Here is a 24,698-nt window from a genome sequence, read left to right on the forward strand (position 1 = left end):
GACTGATTAAGCAGTGACTCCCAGGTGGGACTCACTCCCATACTTTTGAGAGAAGTAATGTAATGTGGATTCCTGGGACATCAGGTTTGGGATGTTTGATTACTGAGGTCATTCTGAATCAGTAAATGCACTGGGGCTCCCCTACATGTCACTGTAAGGTACCATCTTGATACTGCCAGCTGTGGGTTTTGAATATGTATAGGTTCTAGAAGGTGCATTTCTAGAGACTCTGCCCAGTCTTCACTGGAAGTGAAGTGAATCAATCATTCCTGGTTCCCATAAGATGAATCACCAGGATCCCTGTGTGCAGTTAACAGACATTTATTTGGGCACCTAAATATTTTCCTTCTCGATGAGATTCAGAGCTCTAATGCAGTAAATCAAGACTTTACCTACCCACTTATATTTGAGGACAGAAACTTGCAGTACACTCAGCAGTACCCAGGTTTCTATTCTTCCTTGCTAAAAATGTGTCTTGCATCACTGAACAGGCCCTGTGAACTGCATGCTGTGCTGCGGGCACGGTCCGCAGGTGAAAGGGCAGTGCTGCACATAACATCTCTGCTTTCTTTTCTCCAGTCCAATAGACAGCCTGCCAAGTTGAACCTTCTTACCTGCCAGGTGAAACCAAACGCCGAGGACAAGAAGTCTTTTGACCTGATTTCACATGAGTCCTTTAGAACACTTTTGGTAGGTTGTTGTGGGTTCTGACACCTGCAGATGTCCATCATCTGGATCCTGAAGCAGCTTTTCCAAGCAGGGATCCAAGGTCACCATGGGGGAGCTTCTGGTCCTTCCTGCACCTGCAACTTTAGATGGAGTCTTGCTCTGTTGCCCAAGCTGGCCTTGAATTCCTAGGCTCCAGCAGTCCTCCTGCCTCAGCCCCCAAGTAGCTGGCCTACAGAACATGTGCCACTGTACCTGGCTTTCTCAGGTCACTTAATTTGCACTTACAGTTGGGAAGGCATAGCAGTGTCAGATGTGACCGTGTTTAGGAATATGAAGAGTATGCATTTATATGTTGTCCTGGTGCAGTGAGTCCACAGCTGGATCTTCTCAGAGAGTTGTTTCCAAGTGTGTTCCCATTTCTCTGGATTTCAAAGATTCTTTGGTGTGAGGTCCAGACATAGGGGTTTTAAAGCCTTCTGTGATTTTTAAAGTGCACCTGGGGGTCAAGAAGCTCTGATGTAGACTTGGGAATACATGTGTAGCACTATACCATACAGCTAATTTGACTGGAGTTATATCCCTGCAAAATCAGACTCTTCGAGGAAAAGTCATCTTGCTTCCAAGCAGGACGGCCTTCAATCTTCATGAAATACTGTCACTGTATCCCCTCACTTCCTTATGCCACATGGTTCAGAGTTTACTTTTCCCTTGAGGTGACAGCATAATAACCTCCCCCACACACACCCTGTAGCCTGTACTGTCACGGTGAGTAGCAGCTGGGGAGTGCTGTTCTGCTAAGTTAGCTCCTGTGGGAGCACCTGCTGGCCACATTGCAGCTGAGTGGACACCTCCTTCTGCAGGGGGAGAGGCCAGCAAGGCCAATGAAGTGACTTACCACTGTCCCGAAATCCTGCAGTGCCAGCCTTAGGTTTTGTCCCTCCTCTGTCAGAGCCCAACAGAGCAGGCCAGGAGCTGAAGTGCATGATTGTGTGGAAGCACAAACATACCTTCCTGCCCTGCAGTTCCATGAATGCAGACTCAAAAACAGTCCGATCTAGGAGTTTGTCTGTCATGAGGCTCTTCAAGTGTAGTGTGAGCTGGGTTCTACAGCATCATGTAAAGTTTAGATTCCCATTATTTTCATGACTTGGAGATTTCTTGGGTTATTAATGAGAAGGAAATAGGAAAAGTTGAAATTATATGGTTTCAAAAAGCCAAGAACCCCTAGATATGAGAACCTATAGATTATTAATAATAGTTGTCAGTTATTGAGCATCTAAATGTGCCAGATACTTTTAATACATTATGGCTAACTCTCACAGAAGCCCTATCAGTTTTCCATTTTACAGAAGAGAAAAAACTAAGCTTAGGAGAGGTTCAGAGAATCGGATGAGGTCACACAGCCATAAGGTAGGGTATTTGGCCAGGGCCATGAAGCACTCCTACCCATGTGTGTACTTGAACATACACATTGTCTTTTTCGTGAAGGACAAGGGCGCCCAGCCCAGAGCAGTCATGTAAGAAAGTGCTCAGTAAATGTTATTTCACCTTGAGTGTCTTAAAGCATCTTGCAAATCTTGGGTTTTAAGAAAGCACTTCTCTCATGGACATCTGTCCCAAATAGCCAATTTACACCTCATCCTCCCTTTCCTGAGTGGCAAAGTTGAGCCTTTCTTCCTGGAGAAGAAAGCAGGAGGCAGCCCAACACCTGGGGCAAAGTGGGCAGCAGCCACCCTGCTTTTAAGCCATGGAGAAGTGGCTGGTGAATCCTTGCTGCAAAGAAGATGCCACACTCTGAGCTTTGTCCCCAAAGCCCATCTGGCCAGATGGGACCTCTTCCCTTTTCACTTTTGTTTCAGAAGAGGTGGCTAATGTTTGCATGGTATTTGTGTTATTATATTCCTCTGGTACTTGAGAACAATAATATTGACAGAGCAAACTGTGCATCTGGCAAAGCATGGTGTAAAAAATAATCTTAGATTCCGACTCTTGCTGGATGGGTTTTTTTTTCCCCTAGAACTTTAAAGAGCTGCGTTACACCTGAATAATGATGCTTTCTGAGGTTTCACTTTCTTTTTCTTTTCTTTTAGATAATAGGACATATCATTTTCAGGCAGAAGATGAGCAGGATTATGTGGCGTAAGTAGTCTGTAGAGTTGTAGGAACCGCTCCTGGCTCTCCAAACTCCTTTCCCACACTTTGCTCCTTCTTGCATCTAGAGTTCTCAGTCCTATCTGCTCAGTAAACGTTGACACCTCCCGCCATTTTGGGCCCAGGCCTCTCTGCCTCCGGGGTCATTGCTCCCTCCTCTGTGCCCTTGGCTGCTTCCCACCACTGTTGTCCTCTGGTGCTCACCCATGGCCCTCTGGAGACCAAGAGCTTCCTGAGGACAAGGGCTGCACCTTACTTGTCTTTTAATTATTTCACCCACACTTAGAAAGGCCTTGCTCAGTGTTTGGCCAAATGCATGAGCCAGTGTGCCTGGATGCTTGACTGTGCCTATGAGAGGGCAGGGGAGTCTGTCCTTGAGGAAGAACACTGGCAGGCGCCCTTTCCCTGGGTCACTGCATTGGGAAGAGCCAGGTTTGTGGTCACATGCTACTGGGAGCAGTCCCGAGCCACCTTCCTGTGGCTGCCCTGGGCTGCGGAAGGTGGTCTACGGCTATGATGTTCTCAGCTGCTCACAGCCCTGGTGCTAACGAGGGCAGTTGACCTTTATGCTGTTCAGATTTTTCTCATTTCTGGCAAGTCCCAGGGTAATGTGGGCTGAGTTTCACAAACTCTCAAAGTTCTGTCCCATCCATGGCAATCAGTATTTTCATTTTCCTTTTCTGATTCCTCCCAGAGGGCCACAGGTGCCCTTTACACCCAGTGTGCCTCACACACCTCTTCTCTTTCATTCACTTTCACACATGCTTCTCTGCAGCATTATTCTCATTATTCTCATTTATTTATGTATATAATGGATATAATTAATAGGAAATACAAATTGACATCTTGGTTACCAAAACATTTTGGGGAAGTTTTTGCCGTTTTCTGTCCACTCTGAGGCATCTTGTGCAGGGCTGCCTACCTCCCAAAGACCAGTCTCTGACATTGTTTAGTGAACTGGGTGCAACATTTTTCTCTTTCCCTTTGGCAGAGGGGAAATGGTAAAGGGATCAGAAAGAGACTAGGAATGGGTAAAAGGCATGTGGAGTTGGGAAATACAGCCAAAGAGAATAAAGTGGAAAGGCAGGTTAGGGAGACAGAGAAGGAAGAGCCATCTCTGTGTACCCACTCATCCACCTGAATACTTATTAAATGCCACTGAGATACCAAGAACAGGGCAAAGCGCTGAGAACACAACAAGAAATGTAGCGGAGCCCTGCCCCGAAGGAGATGAGCCATGTGACATTGGAGCAGGCGCTAAGCACAAGGGCTACTGGGGGGAAGCAGACTCGGGGTGCTCACCTTCTGAGGTTCTTGCGGAAGTGACATTCTAGAGGAAGATAAGCTGTGCTGGCTCTGGCAGGCACGGAAGGGTGTAAGCACTCTGCCCTGCAGGCATGGTCCTGACGGCAAGAATCAACAGGCAGAGTGGGGAGAGGCCCCTTGGCTTGAGGCCCCTTGGCACCCTGGCACAGAGTTGGTAGAGGAGAAGTATGACTCAGGAACCAGATGAGAAGGGGCCCTGTCAGGAGGGCTGCCTTCCACCCACAGATTCAAAAGCTGGTGTTTATTGAGGTTACTGTGCTTGGTAGGCCACAATCCCAGGAAGGAGGAACTTTGATCCCTAGTTTGCAGATGAGGAAACAGGCACAGTGTGCCTGTGGCCAGGGTCCTGGGAAACCAGGATTTCAATCCAGACAGAATTCCAAACCCACAGGGGAATATTGCTTCCTGAACTTCTCTGATTCCTCTCTTCCCTCTCTCCCCCTCCTCAGAGCTCTAACTGGAAAACAAATGAGAAATTCACGTGAGGTCAGGAGGGGTCCACCTCATCTTTGTGGCCTTCTGTCTAAACCCAGGCCTCCAGTGTCTTACTGATTCTCAGGGCTTAGAGGCAGTTCAGCCCCATTTTGTTAGATGACTGGTTTCCTGCCCATGGGACTCAGCACTCTTCAGTAAAAATGTTGCTTTGTCCATCGTGAAATTGCCACACATTTTGCACTTCAGCCTCTTCAGGTAGAGGCGGGAGGCTTCATTTTGAGTGATGTAGGAGGTAACTGCACAAAGAAATCACGTGCCCAGAGGGAAGCCTCAGTTCATTTTTACCTCCAGGTTCACATAGAGGCAGTTTCACTGAATCATTGGGTTCCGGCCCAGTGCAAAAAAAGTGTCCAGTGGAACTAAATGAAAAAAATTCTTTCTGACCAAGGAAGGGGGTGGTGTCAAGCAGCAGTGGCCTTTGCTCCAGGTTCTGCTCACCAGTGCCTTTCTCCTAAGTTATGGGGCCACGGCCATCTCTTCAGTAAGCTGAGGAGAATGAGGATTTTGCGAGTGAGGACAAAATGTGTGAAGCTCCTCACAGGGTGGCAATTTATTTTTTTATCTTGTAAAACTCAAAGTTATTTTTAAGGTATTAAAATACAATTATGTATTGCTGCTTGGACTTTTTTATGTCTGTTACTTTAAAATAATTTAAAAGTTACATATTGTCAGAAGTAGTTACTTTGACTCTTGACCCTTTTGAAATATAGCCACTCCAATTCCATCAAATCTGAATTACTTCCCTGGAGACTTAATTGTCCTTTAAATCTATTTTTTTCTGATTATCCTGACAAACTTTTTTTTTTTTTATCCTGAGCCTTGGGGTGAAGAGACAAATGTGGCATAATGGGAGAAATTTTGAAAGGGGGCCAACAAAATGGCTTTCCTCCCAGCCTTCCCAGTCCAGCTGCAGGGCCCTGGGAAAGTCACATAACTGTTCTGGCTTCTGTTGCCTCATTTTCAAGGTTTTGTAAAGCCCAGCCTACAGGCTCTCGGGGAATTTTGTTTCAAAATTATAAGTCCTTGGCCCATGGTAGAGACTGGTCCATATTAAGGAGCCGAACGTCATGGTGCCTGAGGAAAGCAAACTGGAAATGTCTGCGATCAGCAGGGAGACCAGTAACAGGAGTCCAGCCAGCCAGTTGCACAGTAGCTAATCCTGTCATACCAGTTTCTTGAATTTTTTTTTTAAGAAAACAGTTTGTTTTCTAACTTGAGACTAAATAATTAAAGATACTGTTTAATTTAAAATGTATCGAGTGCCCTGCCCATTCCTAGACATTGGTTCTGAAGTGGTGTTTTCTGCATCACAGTAGAAAAGGGAAGCTATTCAGGTATGTCATGATGTCCTGAAGGTGAGCGCCACCTAGAGTCAACGGTGTGAGGTGCAAGCCAGTGCTCAAGCAGATAGTTTTAATTCTCAAATTTCACTATTACTTAGTCAAACATTTTGTAGATGATGCTTTGCTTTATATCAGCTTCATCCTACAATATATAGAACAAAATAACAAAAAAAATACCCAACATACTCAGTTCTAAACCTCCATATGACGTTTTGAAGATAAGCTTTTATTTTGAAGCCAGTGGCTGGCATTGTTTTTCATTATCTTTTTTAAACTTTGGCTTTTTCTTTCTCATTTATTAAAGTAATACAAACTTATTTCAGATTAGGAAAATTACATAAAATCAGAGACAAGCTATTTCTCATCAGTTTTTTTCCTAAAGAAAATCACTCAGAGACAACCAGTGTTAGCATTTTGGTGAAATCCGTCCTTTTTAGTCATTACAATACCTGACTTCAAATTATACATCAAAGCTGTAGTAGCAGAAACTGGCATAATAACAGACACATACAAATGGTACAGAATAGAAGACACAGAGAGAAGCCCATGCATGTACAGTATTCTGATTCTTGACAGGGATGCCAAAAACATAGACTGGGGGGAAAAGAGCCTTTTTAACAAATGGTGCTGGAAAAACTGGTTATCCACATGCACAAGAATGAGACTAGACCCCTATCTTTCACCCTGTACAAAACTCAACTTCAACTCAAAATTAATCAAAGACTTGGAAATTAAGCCAGAAACTATGCAACTCCTAGAAGAAAACATAGGGTCAATACTCCAGCATGTAGGCACAGCTAGGACCCCTAAAGCTCAGGAAATAATGCCAAGAGTTAATAAATGGGATGGCCTCAAGTTAAAAATCACAGCACAGGAAGCAAGAATGTGAAGAGAGAACCTATAGAGCAGGAGAAAATCTTTGCTAACTATTCTATAACAGGATTAATAACCAGAATATATAAAGAATTCAAAGAAAATAATAAATGGACACATGAACTAAACAGACTCTTCTCAAAAGAAGAAATACAAGCAATTGACAAATACATGAAAAAAAATGTTCAACATCATTAGCAGTTAGGGAATCAAAACTGAGAAGATTTCATCTCACACAAGTTATGGCAGCCATCAAGAACACAAATAATAATGCTAGAGAGGATGTGGAGGAAAAAATACATACCCAACATACTCAGTTCTAAACCTCCATATGACATTTTGAAGACAGTAGCTGGCAGTGTTTTTCATTATAACTTTTACATCATTGGTGGGATTGTAATTAGGAAAACCCCCATGGAAATCAGTATGGAGGTTCCTCAGGAGACTAGGAAGGGAACCACCATTTGACCCAGCTGTACCACTCCCTTGTATTTATTGTATTTAAAGAATTAAAGTTATACTGTACCAGTCTATGCATACCCATGTTTATAGCAGCCCAGTTCACAATAGCCAAACTGTGGAACCAGCCTAGGTGTCCATCAACAGATGAATAGATACAGAAGATATGGTGTATATGCACAATGGAGTTTTATTCACCCATAAAAAAATAATGAAATTGTCATTTTCAGAAAAATGGATGGAGCTTGAGACCATTATGTTAAGTGAAATGAGCCAGACTTAAAACATAGGGTTCTCTCATGTGGGAGCTGGAGAGGAAGAAGGGGAGGGGTCTCATAAAAATCAAAGGGAGGGGGCTGGGGTCGTAGCTTGTGGGAGAGTGCTTGCCTCACACATATTGGGCATTGGGTTCGAAGGCACCACATAAAAATAATAAAAGGTAAAGATATTGTGTCCATCTTTAAAAAAATCAAAGGGAGATCAGTAAAGTAGAGCACAGGGACCCAGGGAGGGAAGAGGAGAAATGCTGGGGACTAAATATTGGCCAAGTTATGTTTTATATTGTGTGCATGTATAAATGTGGAACAAATTCCACTATGTACAATTATGATACACTGATAAAAGGAAGAAAATAAATTGATAAATGCAATCTTATATATTTATTATCACGTGATATTTTGTTGCCACCATTTAAAAAAATCAAAGTTTTTAGGTAATTACATAGTTATGTTTTTACAAGTTCTCTGAACTGCTCAAGGTAAATGAAATTACTTGCAAAATATTTGTAAGGTAGGGGACATTGTCAGTTTGTGTCTTCTGTGTTCCCTCGGGCTTTCTGTGAATAGACTATGATTTAATTGATTAGGGTTCTGCTGTTTCACGTGAGATCTTCCAGCTCCCCCAGGTCAGAGCTTTGCTTGTTCCCCACATCCTTAATCACAGTTAATTTACTTCCTGAGTCTCAACTTCAAAAGTCAGAAGGGTCCAATGTCATCAACTAATGAAGTAGACCAATGGGGACTGTGGCAAAATAATATTTCATGCCCCTTCCAAAAGGGGCAGCTGCCACCAGACCACTCCAGATCCCACCAAGTTTCCCACATTTTGCTTTGTTTTCTCCCAAAATTGAACTCTAGAATGGCTCTACCCCTGTGCTACATCCAGTCCTTTTTGTTTTTTATTTCAAGAAAGGGTCTCACTAGGTTACTGAGACTGGCCTAGAACTTGTCATCCTCCTGCCTCGGCCTCCTGAGTTGCTGGAATCACAGGATGTGCCTGAGAACTTGCTTGTTCACATTCCCCTTCGTGGTTATTTCATGCTTTATTAGGCAGCACCCTATCTTTGGGCTTCTGGGTGGTTTTACACTTGGACTGGAGGCAGGGGGTTACTGGGTATAGGTGACGGTCCTACAGCATATGTTATCAGGGAGCCTTCACGCTCCATTGTTCATTGTAAATGTCACTGTTTGATGTTCCTTTTTCATAAGCATAAATGTTATGGCTGCTAACATGATATTCCTTCATTTTCACCTGTAAGCGTCCTCACAGACGGGCTTCCACAGCAATGCCTCCGCTGAGCTCTGTCCCATTCCCTCCCCTTCTCCAGTGATCCCTCACTGGGCCCCTGCCCCCTGGCATCCCCTTGATTCTGCCCGCATAGAAACAAGGCACCACGCGTGTTCCTGCCGGTCCTTAGCTGCACAGGTTTCTACTTCTCTGTCTTCTCCTGTGTGGCTTTCCCCTCTTTAAGTCTTTCCTTCGCATTTCCTTTCTCTCCTTTCCCTCATTTTATAGCTACTTGGGGTGGGGGGTCTCTTTTGGAAGCTCTTAATGAAAGAGGACTGTTTGCAGTGCAGGGAGAAAGCCACGGCCAACCCTCAAAGGCCTCCTGCCTCTGCTGTTCTGACCGCAGGTGGATATCAGTGCTGACCAACAGCAAAGAGGAGGCCCTGACCATGGCCTTCCGGGGCGAGCAGAGCACGGGGGAGAACAGCTTGGAAGATCTGACGAAAGCCATCATTGAAGAGGTCCAGCGGCTCCCCGGGAATGACGTGTGCTGTGACTGTGGCTCGTCAGGTATTTGTCCCCATGCTTGAACTGACCTACTAAGCATCCACTCTAGATGTAGAATAAGCTCATTACTTAAAAGCCTTGATGTAGAATAAGCTCATTACTTAAAAGCCTAGATGTAGAATAAGCTCATTACTTAAAAGCCTTGCCTCCTGTGGACACCATCGCACATGCACGCACAACATGTGTTCCCACCATGAACATCCCACCCTTTAGTTGCTCCTACCTACACCCTTTGCTCTGCCTGGAAAGCGCCCATCTGTTCTCCTTTATGGCCACCATGCTCCCTTTCCTATGAGGGTCAGTTAAATAAGCACCAGGGACCTTAAGGGAAGAGCACAGACAGGGTGTCCCATTATAGATAACAAGTCTGCCCTCAGGGCCTGGGTGATGTCAGGTCAAGTCCCTTTACCATTCTGATCTGCAGCTTCCTCATCCTGCAGTCAGGATAACACACCCCATTATAAGGCATTAATAACTGTGTGTGTGAAATCGGCTGACAAAAAATACCTGACCTTCCTTCCTGCCTGCCCATTGAAACTTCCCAGCCTCTGCTTCACATGATGTCACCCTCCCACAAACTTCTGCTTCCAGGTAGCACTGTGTCGCCGAGGTGTTGGCAACAGCTAGCAATGGCAGAGTGCTTCCCTGTACTGAGGATTGTGGTTGGGGTTTTACTTAAATTATCACACTGAAGCTTCAGAGAAGCTCTGTGAGAAAATGCTGATGTCCCCATTTGATAGATGAGGATACTGGGTCTCAGACAAGGTGATTTGCGTTATGTCACCAAGACAGTAGAGGTGAGAACAGGGAGCCAAACCTGGTGATCTACTTATTGTTCTGCTTGTCACACTGGACTTCACAGGATGCCACAAGCACCTCAGAGAGGAGTCAGGTTTCCTGCCCTTTTCAGGTGTGTGTGATAGTGACTCACAGTGTGAGGAAGTGGCAGAATGAAGAGTAACTGCTCAGGTGCTGACCGATCAAAAAGAAATAACCGACTCTTGTGGTTGTGCATGATGTGGAGTTTCACTGGTCGTGTGTTCATATAGGAGGAAAGTTATGCCCGATTCACTCTACTGTCTTTCCCATTCCCCTCTCCCCACCGCTCCTGTCCAATCTGGTGACCCCCAAACCCCCACCCCACACTTATTGTGAGGCAGTATTCACATATCAGAGGGAACATTCAGCTGTTGGTCTTTTGGAGAGGGGATTGGCTCGTTTCATCTAGCATGATAATCTCCGGTTCCATCCAACCACAAGAATGGGATCCTAGTTAGAATAAATTATACTCCATGTATGTATAATATGGCAAAATTCACTCTACTGTTATGTATATATAAAAAGAACGATTTTTTTAAATGATTAAAAAAAAGAAACCAAGGAGCATCAAAGCAAGTTTTATACTATTTTAGCTTTCTCTGTAATTGCATGCTAAATTAGATATGTTTCATTAAATTGTTTCCACAGAACCCACCTGGCTTTCAACCAACTTGGGTATTTTGACCTGTATAGAATGTTCTGGCATCCATAGGGAAATGGGGGTTCATATTTCTCGCATTCAATCTTTGGAATTAGACAAATTAGGAACTTCTGAACTCTTGGTAAGTAATAACCTCTACTTTGAAAGAGAACTTAAAATTTATTTTTATGAATATATTTAATGTTTTTGGATTTTTGTCTCTGCTATGTACAAAGAATTCTAATTTCCCAAATTTTTTATGAGTTTTAGGAAACAACTTTTTTTTTTTTGATGCTGGGGATTGAGCCCAGCGGCATTTAACTACTGAGCCACATCCCCAGACCTATTTTGTATTTTAGAGACAGGGTCTCACTGAGTGGCTTAGCACCTCGCTGTTGCTGAGACTGGCTTTGAACTTGCAGTCCTTCTGACTCAGCCTCCCAAGCCACTGTGATTACAGGTGTACACCACATCACCTGGCTAGGAATTCATTTTTATAATAAGTTAAAATCACATGTTCACATTACCTAATGATTTATGTTATTAAAAATAATGACTAAAAAGTTCTTGATTTTATTTGTACTGTTTCTGTTTGTAAAAGTACATATGACTTAGAATTACTAAGTCACAATCACTGTCACAAAACCAGTTACTCCTTAATTCGTAACTTCTTTACCTCATAACAGAATAAACAGTGTGAACTTGTGTTGCTTAGCTTTGTAATGTGGAAAAAAATGTTATGAACAGTTAAATTTTTCTTTAACCACTGCTCCTCCCATCATGATTCACCTGAATATTGAGCCCTCATCAGATCCAAGTTAAATTGGTGCTGCCATAAATATGTCAAGAAAGGAAACAGAAGGCCCAGGTGGCATTGGCATAATGCCTGGAGGCCCTGAGCCTTGTCTTGACAAGTTTAATGCTGGTGCACTAAGAGCAAGTCTTTGTATGTAAAGTGAAAATGTTTAAGTAAAATAGAACTCAGAAGGGTCTCCCTGGAGCAGCTCCTGAGTGAACATGAGCTGAGGACAAGCTGATGACCTCGCTTGTCACTAGCCTTGTCTGGAGAAAAGTACCAAAAGCTCAGGGCAGCCAGTCCCAGCCAGCAGCCTGCCCCAGCTGAGGGTCCACTGTGCAGTGATGACCCTCCTTGTGCTGTGTGTGCCTCTTCATTCAGAAAATAGGAAATCGTGCTGACAATGGGCTCCCCGTTTCCCTCGGGATTGCAGAGAAAGGCTCAGACCTGATACCTAAGCACTTTCTCCTTTATTGCACAGTTGGTGCTACTGAATAAAGTGCATCTCCTTGACTTGTGGAAATGAAACCCAGTCTAACACCTAGAAATAGGAAAGCCCAGTCCTAAACACTCGATGTGCAGTAAGCCCAGGCCTTGTCTACTGAAGGATGAGTACTTCTTCAACTTCACCTTGCCCTCAAAATTATGTGAATAACCAAAGGCCCTCCGGGATAAATTTTCTTGGAAATATCTTGAATCCAGAAACAATATGTTCCGTAGGTCCTCAGTTACCTGTAGCATCTTAATCTGTACCCAAATATAAAAAGTAATCCTACTTTTCTGCCACTAGGAGTAAATGTCATCATAAAGAGGAGATGGGCTGGGGTTGAAAAATCTTTTTCTGCCCATTAGGAATTCAGCCTAAACTCACAGATGGAGCTTTCTCTCTCTGATCTCAAAGGGTTTATCAGTGTATCGGACCAGATCCTATTCTATTCTGGCATTATCACTTGATATAGTAGATGTGATTGATTTCCTTGTCAGCCTCCCTAGGGAAAAGAGAGCATGATCTGCCCATTTCTCTCATTCAGAGTTCAGTGCCTGGCATGTAGTAAGTAGATGCTCAGTAAATTTTTGTTGACCAGTTGAATGGATGGTTTATATTCTGAGTCAAATGAAGGAAAATATACATTCAGAAATCACAAAAGCGAATAATAGGAAGCTTTTAACTAATAGTAAAGAGCTTACTGTATTGAATGTAGGAAACAATAGTTTTAATGATATTATGGAAGCAAATTTACCCAGCCCCTCACCAAAACCTACCCCTTCAAGTGATATGTAAGTATCTCTAATATATTAAATTGTTCACTGTTCTATAATTATTTTTCTATCCTCCCCCAAAATCTTCTTAGTTGTTAAGTTTTCCCATTACTGGGGCGAAACACAGCAAAATGTATTTTTGGAATCCACAGATTCTTTCCACCATCAGCTTCCCCTAGGTAGGTGCAGCTGAGCACCTGCTCTGTGGAGCATAGAACTTCATGAGGATGAGGATAGTTTTCTACACTTGGAGCACGTTGTGACACATGAAAGACCTACAAAGACTACTGGAGCTGGGCACTGTGGTGCTCACCTATAATCCCAGAGACTCGGGAGGCAGGAGGATCACAAGTTCAAAGCCAGCGTGGACAGCTCAGCAAGACCCTGTTCAAAAAGCAAAAGAATGGGGGTTGTAGCTCAGTGGTAGAATGTTATTGGTTTCAATCATCCCTGGTACCAAAAAAAAAAAAGAGAGAGAAGAAAAGGACCATAGGAGATTCCAGTCAGACTGGCAAAACTCCCAATGCTTTCCACCCCAATGCTTTCACTCAGTAAGTCTGTGGGAAAGCAGACATTCTACTAATATGTTGCTGGTGGAAATACAAGATGGCACATTATAAAAAACAAATTAGTGGGATGGGGATTGTGGCTCAGCTGTAGAGTGATTGCCTGGCATGTGCGAGGCACTGGGTTCAATCCTGAGCACCACATAAAAATAAATAAAATAAAGGTGTTGTGTCCAAATACAATAAAATTTTTTTTAAAAAGTTACCTATATTTACCAAAGCTATAAGTCTATTTACCGTTTGACTCAACTGTCCCACTTCTGTGAAGTTATTCCTCTTCTGTAGTAGCAAGAGTAGAAACAAAGCAAGTATCCACTTATAGGCCTCTGAGTGAATGTTAGGGTACAGTCACACAGTTGAGCACTGTATAGATCATTGTTACATAAAAGAAAGCAAGACACAGAGCACCAAACAAAATGAACTGCCCTGGGGAAAGGAAGGGTGCCAGGGAGTCAGTAAAGTACACCTGTCCCTTCAATCCAGGCTCATGTTCAAACTTGGGAACTGAAATTTGACTCAATTTGTTGATAATTCCTCCTAGATCTCTCACTACCCACTGCCTAGGTCTTAGATTCTGATAGTAAAAGATGCATAAAGGTAGATGTTTATGAACCAAAATTCACTTGAGGGAACACTTGAAAGCACACAGGAAATCAATAAAATTGCATGCTTTGGGCAGGAGTGGGTGTGAGACTTCTAAGTATTCTTTGATACCACTTTTATGTTTGAGCCATGTAACTCTATTAATCTATTAAAAATGTTTTAATTGAATTAAACCCAGGATCTTACGCATGGCAGTCACGCTCTATCACCAAGCTACACCCTCAGCCCCCACAATTCAAGTGTTCTCAGTGCTGTGTAGAGTAGGATAGAGACTGACTGCCCCGGTGGTCAGGGAAGGCCTTGGAGGAGGAAGGCTGGAAGCAGGACACCTCTCTTCCTTGGACACCAGATTTGAGAAACTACTCAAATTATTAGTGGGCACATTCAGTCTGAAATGTGAGATCAAGTCTCACAGAAGCCTCTTAGCAGTGGTCTTTTCTTGGATTCTGCAAATGCCTGCTGTGTGCTTCCTGTCTGCTGGGGAAACAGCAGGAGACGAACTGCATGCAGAGCCTATCAGCCATGATGCCTGGGGTCTGGAGGGTAGCATAGGTGTGACCCAGGGAGTGAGAGTTTGGGGTGCAGGGGGCTTGGATAGCTCCCCCACCTAACATGGAGACCATCTTGCTTGGTCTCCAATATATTGTCACAAAACTGCCGATGTCTTTTCCACACTAGTAAGAGCAGTTCACCCTGAGAGGTCAACTTGGGAAATCAACTGGATCATAAAGCTGCAGTAAACAAAGAAATTCTGAGTCCCCTCACCAGCCTTCTGGCAGCAAGGGCTTGAGCACACATAGAGCCGTCCTGCCCACGCCAGTGCTTCCAGAGTCTCTGCACACCCAGAACTCAGACCTTGCTAGGAGAGAGTATAACTAGGCTGCTGCACTTCAGATCCCTGCCCTCTGTGACTTGAGCTGTGTGACCTTAGGCTAGGCTTGAGCCTCAGTTTCCTCATCTGAAGACTGTGTCTACCTCTTAGGGTTATGCTAAGGCTTAAGGGACTTGAATTAAAAAATGACTGGGGACAGCACTCTGTATAAGTATTATTTCATTATTTGGACAGCTACCCAGAGAAATAAAGTGAACCTTCTGTAATATGCAGTTCATAATTTAGTCATTCAGCAAACAACTTTTTTTTTTTGAGACAGTCTAAGCTCTTTCAGAATGGCCTTGAATTTGCAATCCTCCTGTCCCAGTCTCCCAAATAGCTGGGATTTCAGGCATGTGCCACCTGCCCTGTTCATTCAGTAAATTCTTATTAGGCCACCTCTATGCTCTGGGTATTGTGTTAAGTGCCAAAGATACAGTAACAACACAGAATTCCTGTCCTTACATTCTGACCATGGTGAGGAAAACAGAGAATTAAAAACTAGATAGTATAATTTCTCCTAGAATTAGGTGTTATAAAGGGAATACGAGAAAATGAGTAGGATTTTGGTAGGAGGGGGTCGTTAGAGTGGAGAGCTGCAGTAGGTGGGCCTGAGAGTGGGCTAGGCTGATGGACAGTGGTGTGGGTGCAGGACAGGCGCAGCCATTCTAAGCTGTAAGACAAAGGCAGGTGTGACTGCAGGGACAACAGGAGGCAGAGTGTAGGAGATGGTATGTGAGGTGGGGCCACATCACAGGTGGCCTGTAGGATGTGTGATGTTTGGGGTTTTACCCTAAGTGTGACTGAGAGGTTTTAAACAGAGAAGCTTGATGATCTAAGTTCTGTTTTTAATGTGTCATTTTAGCACAGCAGTTCTCAACTAGGGGCGACCGTCCTTGGCCACCAGAGGACACTAAGCGGTGTCCAGACCTGGACAGGTGTCACTGGCACCAGTGGGCAGAGGCCAATCATCCTGAGGTTAGAAGTCCTGCTGTAGCTGATTGTGAAGGACAGATGGTGGGCCAGATGGAAGCACAGCCAGGGAGAATCTGGTCTGCCAGATCCACTGCAGAATGGAAGCAGTGCAGCTAGAGGTGGCAGCAGGGGGACGAAGCAGAATAGTTGGACTTCAGTGTGTTCTGAGGGGAATTGCTGGTGGCTAAGGCCTTGCTGGTGGGTCTAAGTGTGGGGCGTTTGAAGAGCTCCCTGAGAAGGTAACCCGTATGCTTTCGCCCAAGCCCCCAGGTGCATACAGGGACCACTGATCGGAATACGGTAGATGAGCAGGGCCAGGTTTGGGGGGAGCTGTCTTTTCCAGCCCTAGGAGGGGAGCTCTGGTGTCCAGAGCTTTAGACAACTGACCTTTCCCCTCCCCAGAACCCCAGTGTCACAAAACCTGTGATTGCCAGGGGACTACAAACCAAGAGCCCTGGAAGAATTGAACATATCCTGTCTAGTGAGAGGCCACACACTTCCTGTGGCCACAGATTGGGTGACCCAAGGGTGGAGATCTTCAGGGTGGCCCAGGTGGTACGACACCCGAGTGTCCTCTGCATCATTTCTGCCAGATGGTCACTGGTGATGGTGTGTTCCTTCCAGCAACTGGATGCTACCTGCAGAACTTGCTGGAGGTTAGTTAAAACACCAGAGGTCTCCCTCCCACAGCTTTCCATCGTTGGTCCTAGTTCTGCCTTCTGGTAGCAAAAGGAAGACAGCTTTCAAAATGAGGCTTTAACCCATGCATCACTCTGTTCTGTACCTACTCTCGCATCCCTGGGAGGGTACATAAGGCAGGGGGCGTTAGTCGTATTTTACAGATAAGAGAACAGGCACATCCAGAACTTGGTCTATCAAGTGGTATCAGATTAAAGCAAGCTGCTCAGTTCTTCAGCCTGGTGCTCAACACAGTAGCTGCCTTCACACTTCATGTAAGTCACGAGGGGACTCAGAAGCCAGGCTTAGCCCATTCTTTCACCTTAGTGAAAGTTTTTGTTTGTTTTTTTCCAGTTTGTGTGTGTGTGCATTCGCATGCGCGCACTTGGGATGGAATCCACATTCTCACACATGCTGGGCAAGCACTCTACCACTGAGCTACCCTAGCCCTCTTTAGCAGTCTTCTAGCACATCAGACTGTGGCCATCCAAAAAGGACTTGACCTAAGTATAAAGACACCCATGCGTGCTAGATCTTGGTTACTTAGCAGACGCTGCACAAAGTTGAGGAAGGGCCAATAGCTGTGTGCTGTCCTCACCCAGCTTAGCTCTTTTGACCGTCAACCCAGAATGAGAGAACTGTACAGTTCTGAACAGTGTAGAACGCAGGGGCCAGCAACAGTTACCGCAGGTGTGAGAGAGCCATCTCTGAAGCAAGAAAGCATCTGTTAGGTGCTGTACTTTCTTTCTTTTTTTTAAAGAGAATATTTTTAATATTTATTAATTAGTTTTCAGTGGACACAACATCTTTGTTTGTATGTGGTGCTAAGGATTGAATCCGGGCCGCATGCATGCCAGGCGAGCACGCTACTGCTTGAGCCACATCCCCAGCCCTGCTGTACTTTCTTGAATTCAAAATGTGCTAAGGAGTATTGTTCACCATTTTTAGATGAAAAAGCAGAAGCTCATAAAGATGAAGTAAGGGCACACAGCTAGCATGCTGCAGAACTAGGATATGAACTCAGACTCTGTTTGCTGTCTTTTTATTAACTGGCTCGTGGAACCAGGAAAATGGTTCATTCAAATTAGGGACACACTGGTAGGAATGTAACACCAAACACAGGAGGTTGGTATCTGTTCAGGTACAGCTGGATCTGGAATGGCAGACATGATCTTCCGACCCCAGCTCTGTCTCCCTATCTCTTGTCTCCTTTCCTCTGAGCTGACTTCTGTTTCAGAATTATCCCAAAGGTGGCAAAGATGACCATTGTGCCACTTAGGTTGTATTTTCTTTTTCTTTCTTTTTTTTTTAGTGGTTGATGAACCTTTATTTTATTTATATGTATGTGGTGCTAAGAATCAAACCCAGTGCCTCACACATGCTAGGCAAGCACCCTACGACCGAATCACAACCCCAGCCCTTAGGTTGTATTTTCCAGTGGCCAGGAGGTGGGTTTGGTCACACCAGGAGCAAGTGAACTGAAGTAGCAAGGGTGACTATTCAAGAAATGTCACACCCACTCAGACCTTGGGCTGGTTGTCCACAGTAGGCTACTGCTGCCAGCCTGAAACCTGTGCAGGGAAGAGAGTCGTTTTCATCCTTTGGGGGTTACTGAAGACAGCTTTTCTGAGCCTCAGTAACATCAACTATAAAATGGGGTATTGTATCTGAAGACTAAAATCCTTTTCTCAAAGCTCTGAAAACTTTTAATTGGTCTTTAAGGAGTTTTAACTTTTTTGATTTTTCAACTTCTATAAATACTTACATGGATTTGAGTTTGAAATATTAATAAATTTCTTATGATCTCAAGATGGGGAAAAATCAGTTATGGTCTATAAGCCATTAATTTTGTAACTACACATTACCTGCATATACTAGTAAATATGTATCAATTTCTTTCTTTTGTCTCTCTTGTAATAACTTGGTCTAAAACCTGGTTTGTTTGAATATTGAAAAGAACCATATTTTAATGGCTCTTAAAAGCTCTTCTCAAAGAGGAATGTCTGTCAGAACAATGTGTGAACCTTTAGCTATTGAATAATCAAGTTCTTGGGTCATTTTGTTTTGTTCTGTTGTAGGACTGTATGAAAAGAGTACATCACTGCGAAGTACGTCGACCACAGGTTCTCAAGGAAGACCTGCTCCTCCTCAACAGCTAAGCTGAGTGAGTTGCTGGAGGCCATCAAATCCAGGGATCTACTTGCACTCATTCAAGTCTATGCAGAGGGGGTGGAGCTCATGGAACCACTGCTGGAACCTGGACAGGTAGGGCCTGTTAAAATCCCAGGGCAGAACGTCACAGCTGCTCAGATGATGTTATGTTACTGTAGCGCAAGATGATGGATCCTGATACCTTGATTGTGTGGACATGTCTAAACAACGAGAATTCAAAGTGAAAGCGGTCCTCTTAATAATTGCTTAGTGCATGGATGCAGCTGAAGCTGCTGGAGGCAAGTGGGCCTGTTCTCATCCTTACCCTTCCCTTCTCAGGAGCTTGGGGAGACGGCTCTTCATCTTGCCGTCCGAACTGCAGACCAGACATCTCTCCATTTAGTTGACTTCCTTGTACAAAACTGGTATGGCTTTTGCTTTCTCTGTTGAATTTATATGACTTACACAGTAGCACAAATGGGTCCTGTTAGTGGCCTGGATCAGGACTGAGCAAGCTTTTTCCTAAAAAGTCAGATAATAAAAATTTGAGGCTTTGCAAGCCATGAGGTCTCTATTGCAGCTGTTTGCTTCAGCCATTGTGGATTGAAAGCAGCTAGAGACAGCATGTAAATGAGCGAGCGTGGCTGTGTTCCAGGAAAATTTCATTTACAAAAACTGGGGATGGGCCAGATATGTTCCACAGGCTATAGTTTGCCAACCGCTGGCCTCGATAAATGTAAAATCCCATCTCTGTGTCCAGAAACCTGCTGCACTAGGACAAATCAAAAGAAGGCGTAACAGCAAGGCCAGCCATGTTTTGTGAATTTTCATTGTTCCTAAGCTCAGCGTAAGGCAGCAGTGTATGTGGCTGGATCATGGTTCATTCAAATTAGGAACACACTGGTAGGAGTGTAACACCAAACACAGGAGGTCAGTATCTGCTAAATTCTTTATTGCACTGCTCTGTAAGCAGCAGATGAGAGGAGGAGCTGGAGCTTATCCAGAGGGAGTCATCGAATGGGAAGAATGGTGTGTGGAAGGAGCCAAATGGCATTAATGCCCAGGCTTCCTCCTCAGAAGTAGCAGTGTAGTGGCAGAGAATGTGGTCTCCAGACAAGTCCCCCTGTCCACGTCCCCACTTGCCTGTCCCTGTCTTGGTAGTCGTGAAAATAAGCACGTAGCCTATGTATATACCTTGGTTTTTTCATCTGTGCACCTTGGTTTTTCATCTGTGCAATAGAAGCTATGAATAGTACTCATCAAGTGGGTATGAAGATTACATGTGCCATACCTAGAAAAGCTAAGAGAGTGTCTGTCCCACAGGAGGCACTCAGTAAGTGCCCACCATTCCTATCAGTATGTTGTGGACAAAGTTAGGTGTAATGTTAGGAACATGATTTTCCCTGTGAACAATAAGGGCTCATATTTGAGTCAGTTATTAACACAGAAATAAGTAATTATAAGGCTAAGCCTGGTGGCATATGCCTCTTGTCCCAACTGCTCGAGAGTCTAAGGTTGGAAAATCACAAGTACCAGGCCAGCCTGCACAACATAAACAACATAGTTTGGCTCTATATTAAAAAAAAAAAAAAACACAGAAATGAGTAATTACAGTATTAGTTTCCCCTTAATCTGCAGTTTTGCTTTCTGAGTTGTCAGTTACCCATGGTCATCCATGGTCTGAAAATTCTAAAAATAAATAATTCATAAGTTTTCAGTAACTTTCATTACAGTCTACTGTTGTTAATCTCTTTCTGTGCCTGATTTATAAATTACACTTTATCCACAGGCATGTGTATATATGGAAAAAACACAGTCTTCATAGGGTTTAGTACAGTTTGTAGTTCAGGAATCTGCAGAATTCCTGAAATGCAGGTACATCTCTCCCGCAAGAGGGAGGAACTACCGTCGCACACAGTTTAAGTTGTAGAGGAAGTCAGTTCTTCCAACAATGTTGTAATTTTTCAGTGGGAACCTGGATAAGCAGACGTCCCTGGGAAATACGGTTCTGCACTATTGCAGCATGTACGGCAAGCCTGAGTGCCTGAAGCTGCTGCTGAGGAGCAAGCCCACCGTAGTCATCGGTAAGCCTGCCTCGGTGTCTCTTGGTAACCATTCTCTGAACATTTCTCCAGCAGGACTGAGACTTACATGGTACTTCAGTTATTGTTCCTTGACTTTCAAGATGTATCCTAGATGATCATGTAATTTGTTTTTCCCCGTATTTCAGTTAACCAAGCTGGAGAAACTGCCTTGGACATAGCAAAGAGACTCAAAGCTTCCCAGTGTGAAGATCTGGTGAGCAAAAAATAGAATGGGAGATTTTTTTAGACATCAGCAGCCTTGAAAGTGTCATTTTGAGAAAGTGGAATTGGAGATAAAGGAAGCAGATTCATTCATTTAAACATTTGCTAAAGAAATTCAGACAAGCACTAAGCTGCATTTGAAAAAGTGGTAAAATGACAAACTTGTCATCTGCATGTCTTTTGAATATAGTCGTGACGTGGGAGTGAGAGGCTTTGGAGAGGTGTCGATGCCAGCTAGGGTTGAGGATGAGGCCGTGTCCATTAGGCTTGCTCTGCAGCTAACAGTAAAGAATTGTAGGGAAGCCACTTTCAAAGCTGGCAGGTAAAGCCCAGTGTGCTGGTTCTCAGGCGCTGAGCACACAGCTCTCCCAGCTCCCCAACCCACAGTGCATGCTCACCTTTGGACCCCACTATCTCTTGCTTAATACCCTGGGCCTTCATGTCAGCATGCACTCCTGACCATAGTGACTCAGTCTGTGTCTCTGTTGCTAACAACACAGTACCACAGACTTGGTAGTTACAAAGAAAATAGATTTTTTTTCAGCTCTTGGATCTGGTTCAGGTCCAGGGGCCATATCTTATGGTGGCCTTTTTGCTGGTATAACACATTACATGAGAGACTAAGAGCACGTGTGTCATCTCCCTCTTCTTCCAAAGCCATCAGTATTCAGTTTTAGGGCTCCACCTCGGTGAGCATCTTAATCCCAGTCACCTCCTGGAGTCCCCCACCTCTAAACATTATGATTGGATTCAGTCTCCACCCACTTAATACCTCACCATGTGGATTGGATTCTAGCATGAGTTCCAGAGGGGACAAACTGTATTCACACCATAGCTCATGGGAAAGGGAGAAAGAGGAAAGAAGAAGGCATATTCCCTCAAATTTTCTGCTGAGTGCCAGGTTCCAGGCCTCACAGTTGTATTTTTTTTATTCTTAAAAGGACCCTTTAAGACAGTTATCCTTACCCACATTTTATAAATAAGAAATGGCATGCCAATAATCCCAGTTACTCTGGACACTGAGGCAGGAGGGTTGCAAGTTTAAGGCCAACCTGGGTAACTTAGACCCCATCTGAATATTTAAAAAGAACTGTGATGTAGCTCATGGCAGAGCACTTGACTGGGTTCAGTCCCCAGTACCAAAAATAAATAAAGACCCTGGGCTGGGACTTTGTAAAGGCCTATCTCTTAAATTTGACAGACTCCTGATTTTGTTTTCCAGCCAGGAATTTGCAGTTCTGAGGTTTATTTTAATAATGTTAAAAATGCTTTTAGTTTTGGAGAAAAGCTCTGCCTTCAGTTCTCTGCAATCCCCCAAGCCCGTCACGTCCAGTCCAGCCTGTCCTATCAGAGTCGTGCCTACAGTGCAGCTACCCCTGATTCATTCGAAGCCAGGAATATGGTGTGGTTTGCTCAGTGTTTGTGTGACGTTAGCGTGTTTTGGCCTTTCAATTGAAATGGTGTACACTTGCTGTTACTTCCAGCTTTCCCAGGCTAAATCTGGAAAGTTCAACCCACACATCCACGTAGAGTACGAATGGAACCTTCGACAGGAGGAGATCGATGAAAGTGATGACTATCTGGATGACAAAGTAAGTGTCGAGGGTGTCCCTGAGCCCCACCTTCCCCTGGATTTTGACCCTGACTGACAGTGGCCTTGTTTTGTGAGTTAATTTTGTTAATTTTGGTCTTATGACCTGATGTACCAGATGTTTCTTGGTCTTGGATCCCCGTTGGTTGGGCACCACTTAACAGCTATAATCAGTCAGGGTCCTGCTGGGAAACAGCCAGTAAGATGGAGAGAGAGATGTGCTTCAAGGAAGGGGTTCACATGATTGTGGGAGCTGGCAGGGAAGCAGGCAGGAGACCCCAGAGGGATTTGATGCAGCAGCATTGAGGCTGAAGGCAATTGGGAGGCAGAATTCCTTTTCTTCAGGGACCAGTCTTGACTTTACCCCTCAAGTCACTGGTTGAGGCCCACTTGCCTTCTGGAGGGTAGTCCAAAACCTGTTGGCGTAAACACATCTAAAAACTTACCTACACAGCAACATCTAGACTGGTGTTGGACCAAACATTGGGATACCATAGCCTAGCCAAGGTGACACATCAAATTAACCTTCAAAACAGCTAATGGGTGTGTACTAACAGTTGTCATTTATGAAATACTTAAATGAGCCTAGGCTATGTTAAGTATGTATATTGTTGTTGTCTCCATTTTACAGAAGAAAACACTGTTCACAAAGAAAACTGAGCACCTTGTCTGAATTCTTATAACTCACGAATATGGTCTCAGGATGAAACCAGTTCCCTGGGCCCTCATGGGTAGTTCTTAACCAGCTCAGAAAGTTCATTCCTATGTTTATTCATCAGACATATGCTGGGCACTCCCTCTGTGCCAGGCAGGATACAAGGAATATCAAAGAGAGATCCTAAAGCCATTCACCACTTCAAGGGGAGATCAGTTATTACACAATTTGACAACTTTTAATGAGAGTTTGGGGAAATTCTGAAACATGTTTATTCATTTACTCGTTGTTGTGAGGCTGTCTTAGAGCACAGGAACCTGGGGACCACCTGCAGAGGTCCTCCCTGAGCCTTAAGGACAGCCCTTGGTTATCATCTCACCCACTATTGTTTCATCTACCAGCTGCGCCCCATCAAGAAAGAGCGCTCGCCCAGACCTCAGAGCTTCTGCCACTCCTCCAGCATCTCCCCACAGGACAAGCTGTCACTGCCAGGTTTCAGCACCCCGCGGGACAAGCAGCGGCTCTCCTACGGGGCCTTCACCAACCAGATTTTTGCCTCCACGAGCACAGACTCACCCACGTCACCAACTACAGAAGCTCCACCTCTGCCTCCTAGGAATGCTGGGAAAGGTACGGCTTGAGAGGGCTTTGTGGCTCCATCCTCAGAGCTGGTAGTCTGCCCCACTTTGGTAAGAATTCAAGGTACACGTAAGGGGCCAAGGATGAATGTGTTGTGAAAGACAGCTTGAAGTACGCACCTTGCCATCTGCCCAACGCCGTCAGCAGGACAGGCAGAGTGGTGGGACTGTACACACATTGTCTGAGGTTAGCCTCACAAGAGTCCTGTGAAGTATGTGCTTTTGTGCCTCTTTTACAGAAGAGGGAAATATAGCTCAAAGAGCTAGAGTGACTGAGTCTTAGGGTTAGGGTGACACAGCCAGTTAAGTGGTAAGATTGAGATTCAGTCTGAGATCTGCATGTCCTCAAAACCTGGGCTGTTTGTAACATGGGATGAAATTTTGGTTTGCTTGATACTTCTCTCTGCACTGAGCTTGTTCTGTGTGGAAGATGCTACTCTAATGTAGTAGTAATAGTGCTGGTTAACAGGATGCACTTTTCTTTGAAAAGCTCTCAGCCACACGTGCCTTGTCCCATGGTCTCAAGATAGGCACTGTAGACACTGACATTGTGCAGACAAGGGTGTTGAGGTTCAGAAATGCTGAGCAACTGTTCTGAGGTTCTCAGCTACTTGGATTCTAACCCAGGTTCTGTGTGACCAAAACCTATATTCCTGTACACTCTGAAGAGGATGTTTTCCCCCGGGGTGCTACCTGGAAAGGAATCTTCCCTGGAACAGTGTTTTTGTACTCCTTATCAAGTACTCACAGGACTGGCATC

At 44.4% G+C, this 24,698-nt stretch overlaps 2 protein-coding genes across 3 annotated transcripts in view; both read left to right on the plus strand.

Moving 5' to 3' along the window:
• Positions 1-18,740, plus strand: part of LOC143388093 (arf-GAP with SH3 domain, ANK repeat and PH domain-containing protein 1-like) — a 204,961-nt gene extending 186,221 nt beyond the window's left edge. For both annotated transcript variants that reach the window (XM_076842074.2, XM_076842073.1), the window contains 5 exons: positions 580-690; positions 2,760-2,808; positions 9,229-9,392; positions 10,857-10,990; positions 18,676-18,740. Coding sequence is in view for 1 of the 2 variants with exons in the window: in XM_076842073.1 (XP_076698188.1) it covers positions 580-690; positions 2,760-2,808; positions 9,229-9,245 (177 nt within the window). In the remaining variant the exon portion in view is untranslated. The remainder of the gene's footprint in view (positions 1-579; positions 691-2,759; positions 2,809-9,228; positions 9,393-10,856; positions 10,991-18,675) is intronic.
• LOC143390271 (arf-GAP with SH3 domain, ANK repeat and PH domain-containing protein 1-like) overlaps positions 9,272-24,698 on the plus strand; it is a 34,522-nt gene continuing 19,095 nt past the window's right edge. The window contains exons 1-7 of the mRNA XM_076842753.2: positions 9,272-9,392; positions 18,687-18,862; positions 19,088-19,173; positions 20,717-20,832; positions 20,979-21,046; positions 22,539-22,646; positions 23,702-23,930. Coding sequence (XP_076698868.1) covers positions 9,272-9,392; positions 18,687-18,862; positions 19,088-19,173; positions 20,717-20,832; positions 20,979-21,046; positions 22,539-22,646; positions 23,702-23,930 — 904 coding nt within the window. The remainder of the gene's footprint in view (positions 9,393-18,686; positions 18,863-19,087; positions 19,174-20,716; positions 20,833-20,978; positions 21,047-22,538; positions 22,647-23,701; positions 23,931-24,698) is intronic.

The sequence above is a fragment of the Callospermophilus lateralis genome, unplaced genomic scaffold (assembly GCF_048772815.1).
Source record: "Callospermophilus lateralis isolate mCalLat2 unplaced genomic scaffold, mCalLat2.hap1 Scaffold_52, whole genome shotgun sequence".
Classification (NCBI taxonomy): domain Eukaryota; kingdom Metazoa; phylum Chordata; class Mammalia; order Rodentia; family Sciuridae; genus Callospermophilus; species Callospermophilus lateralis.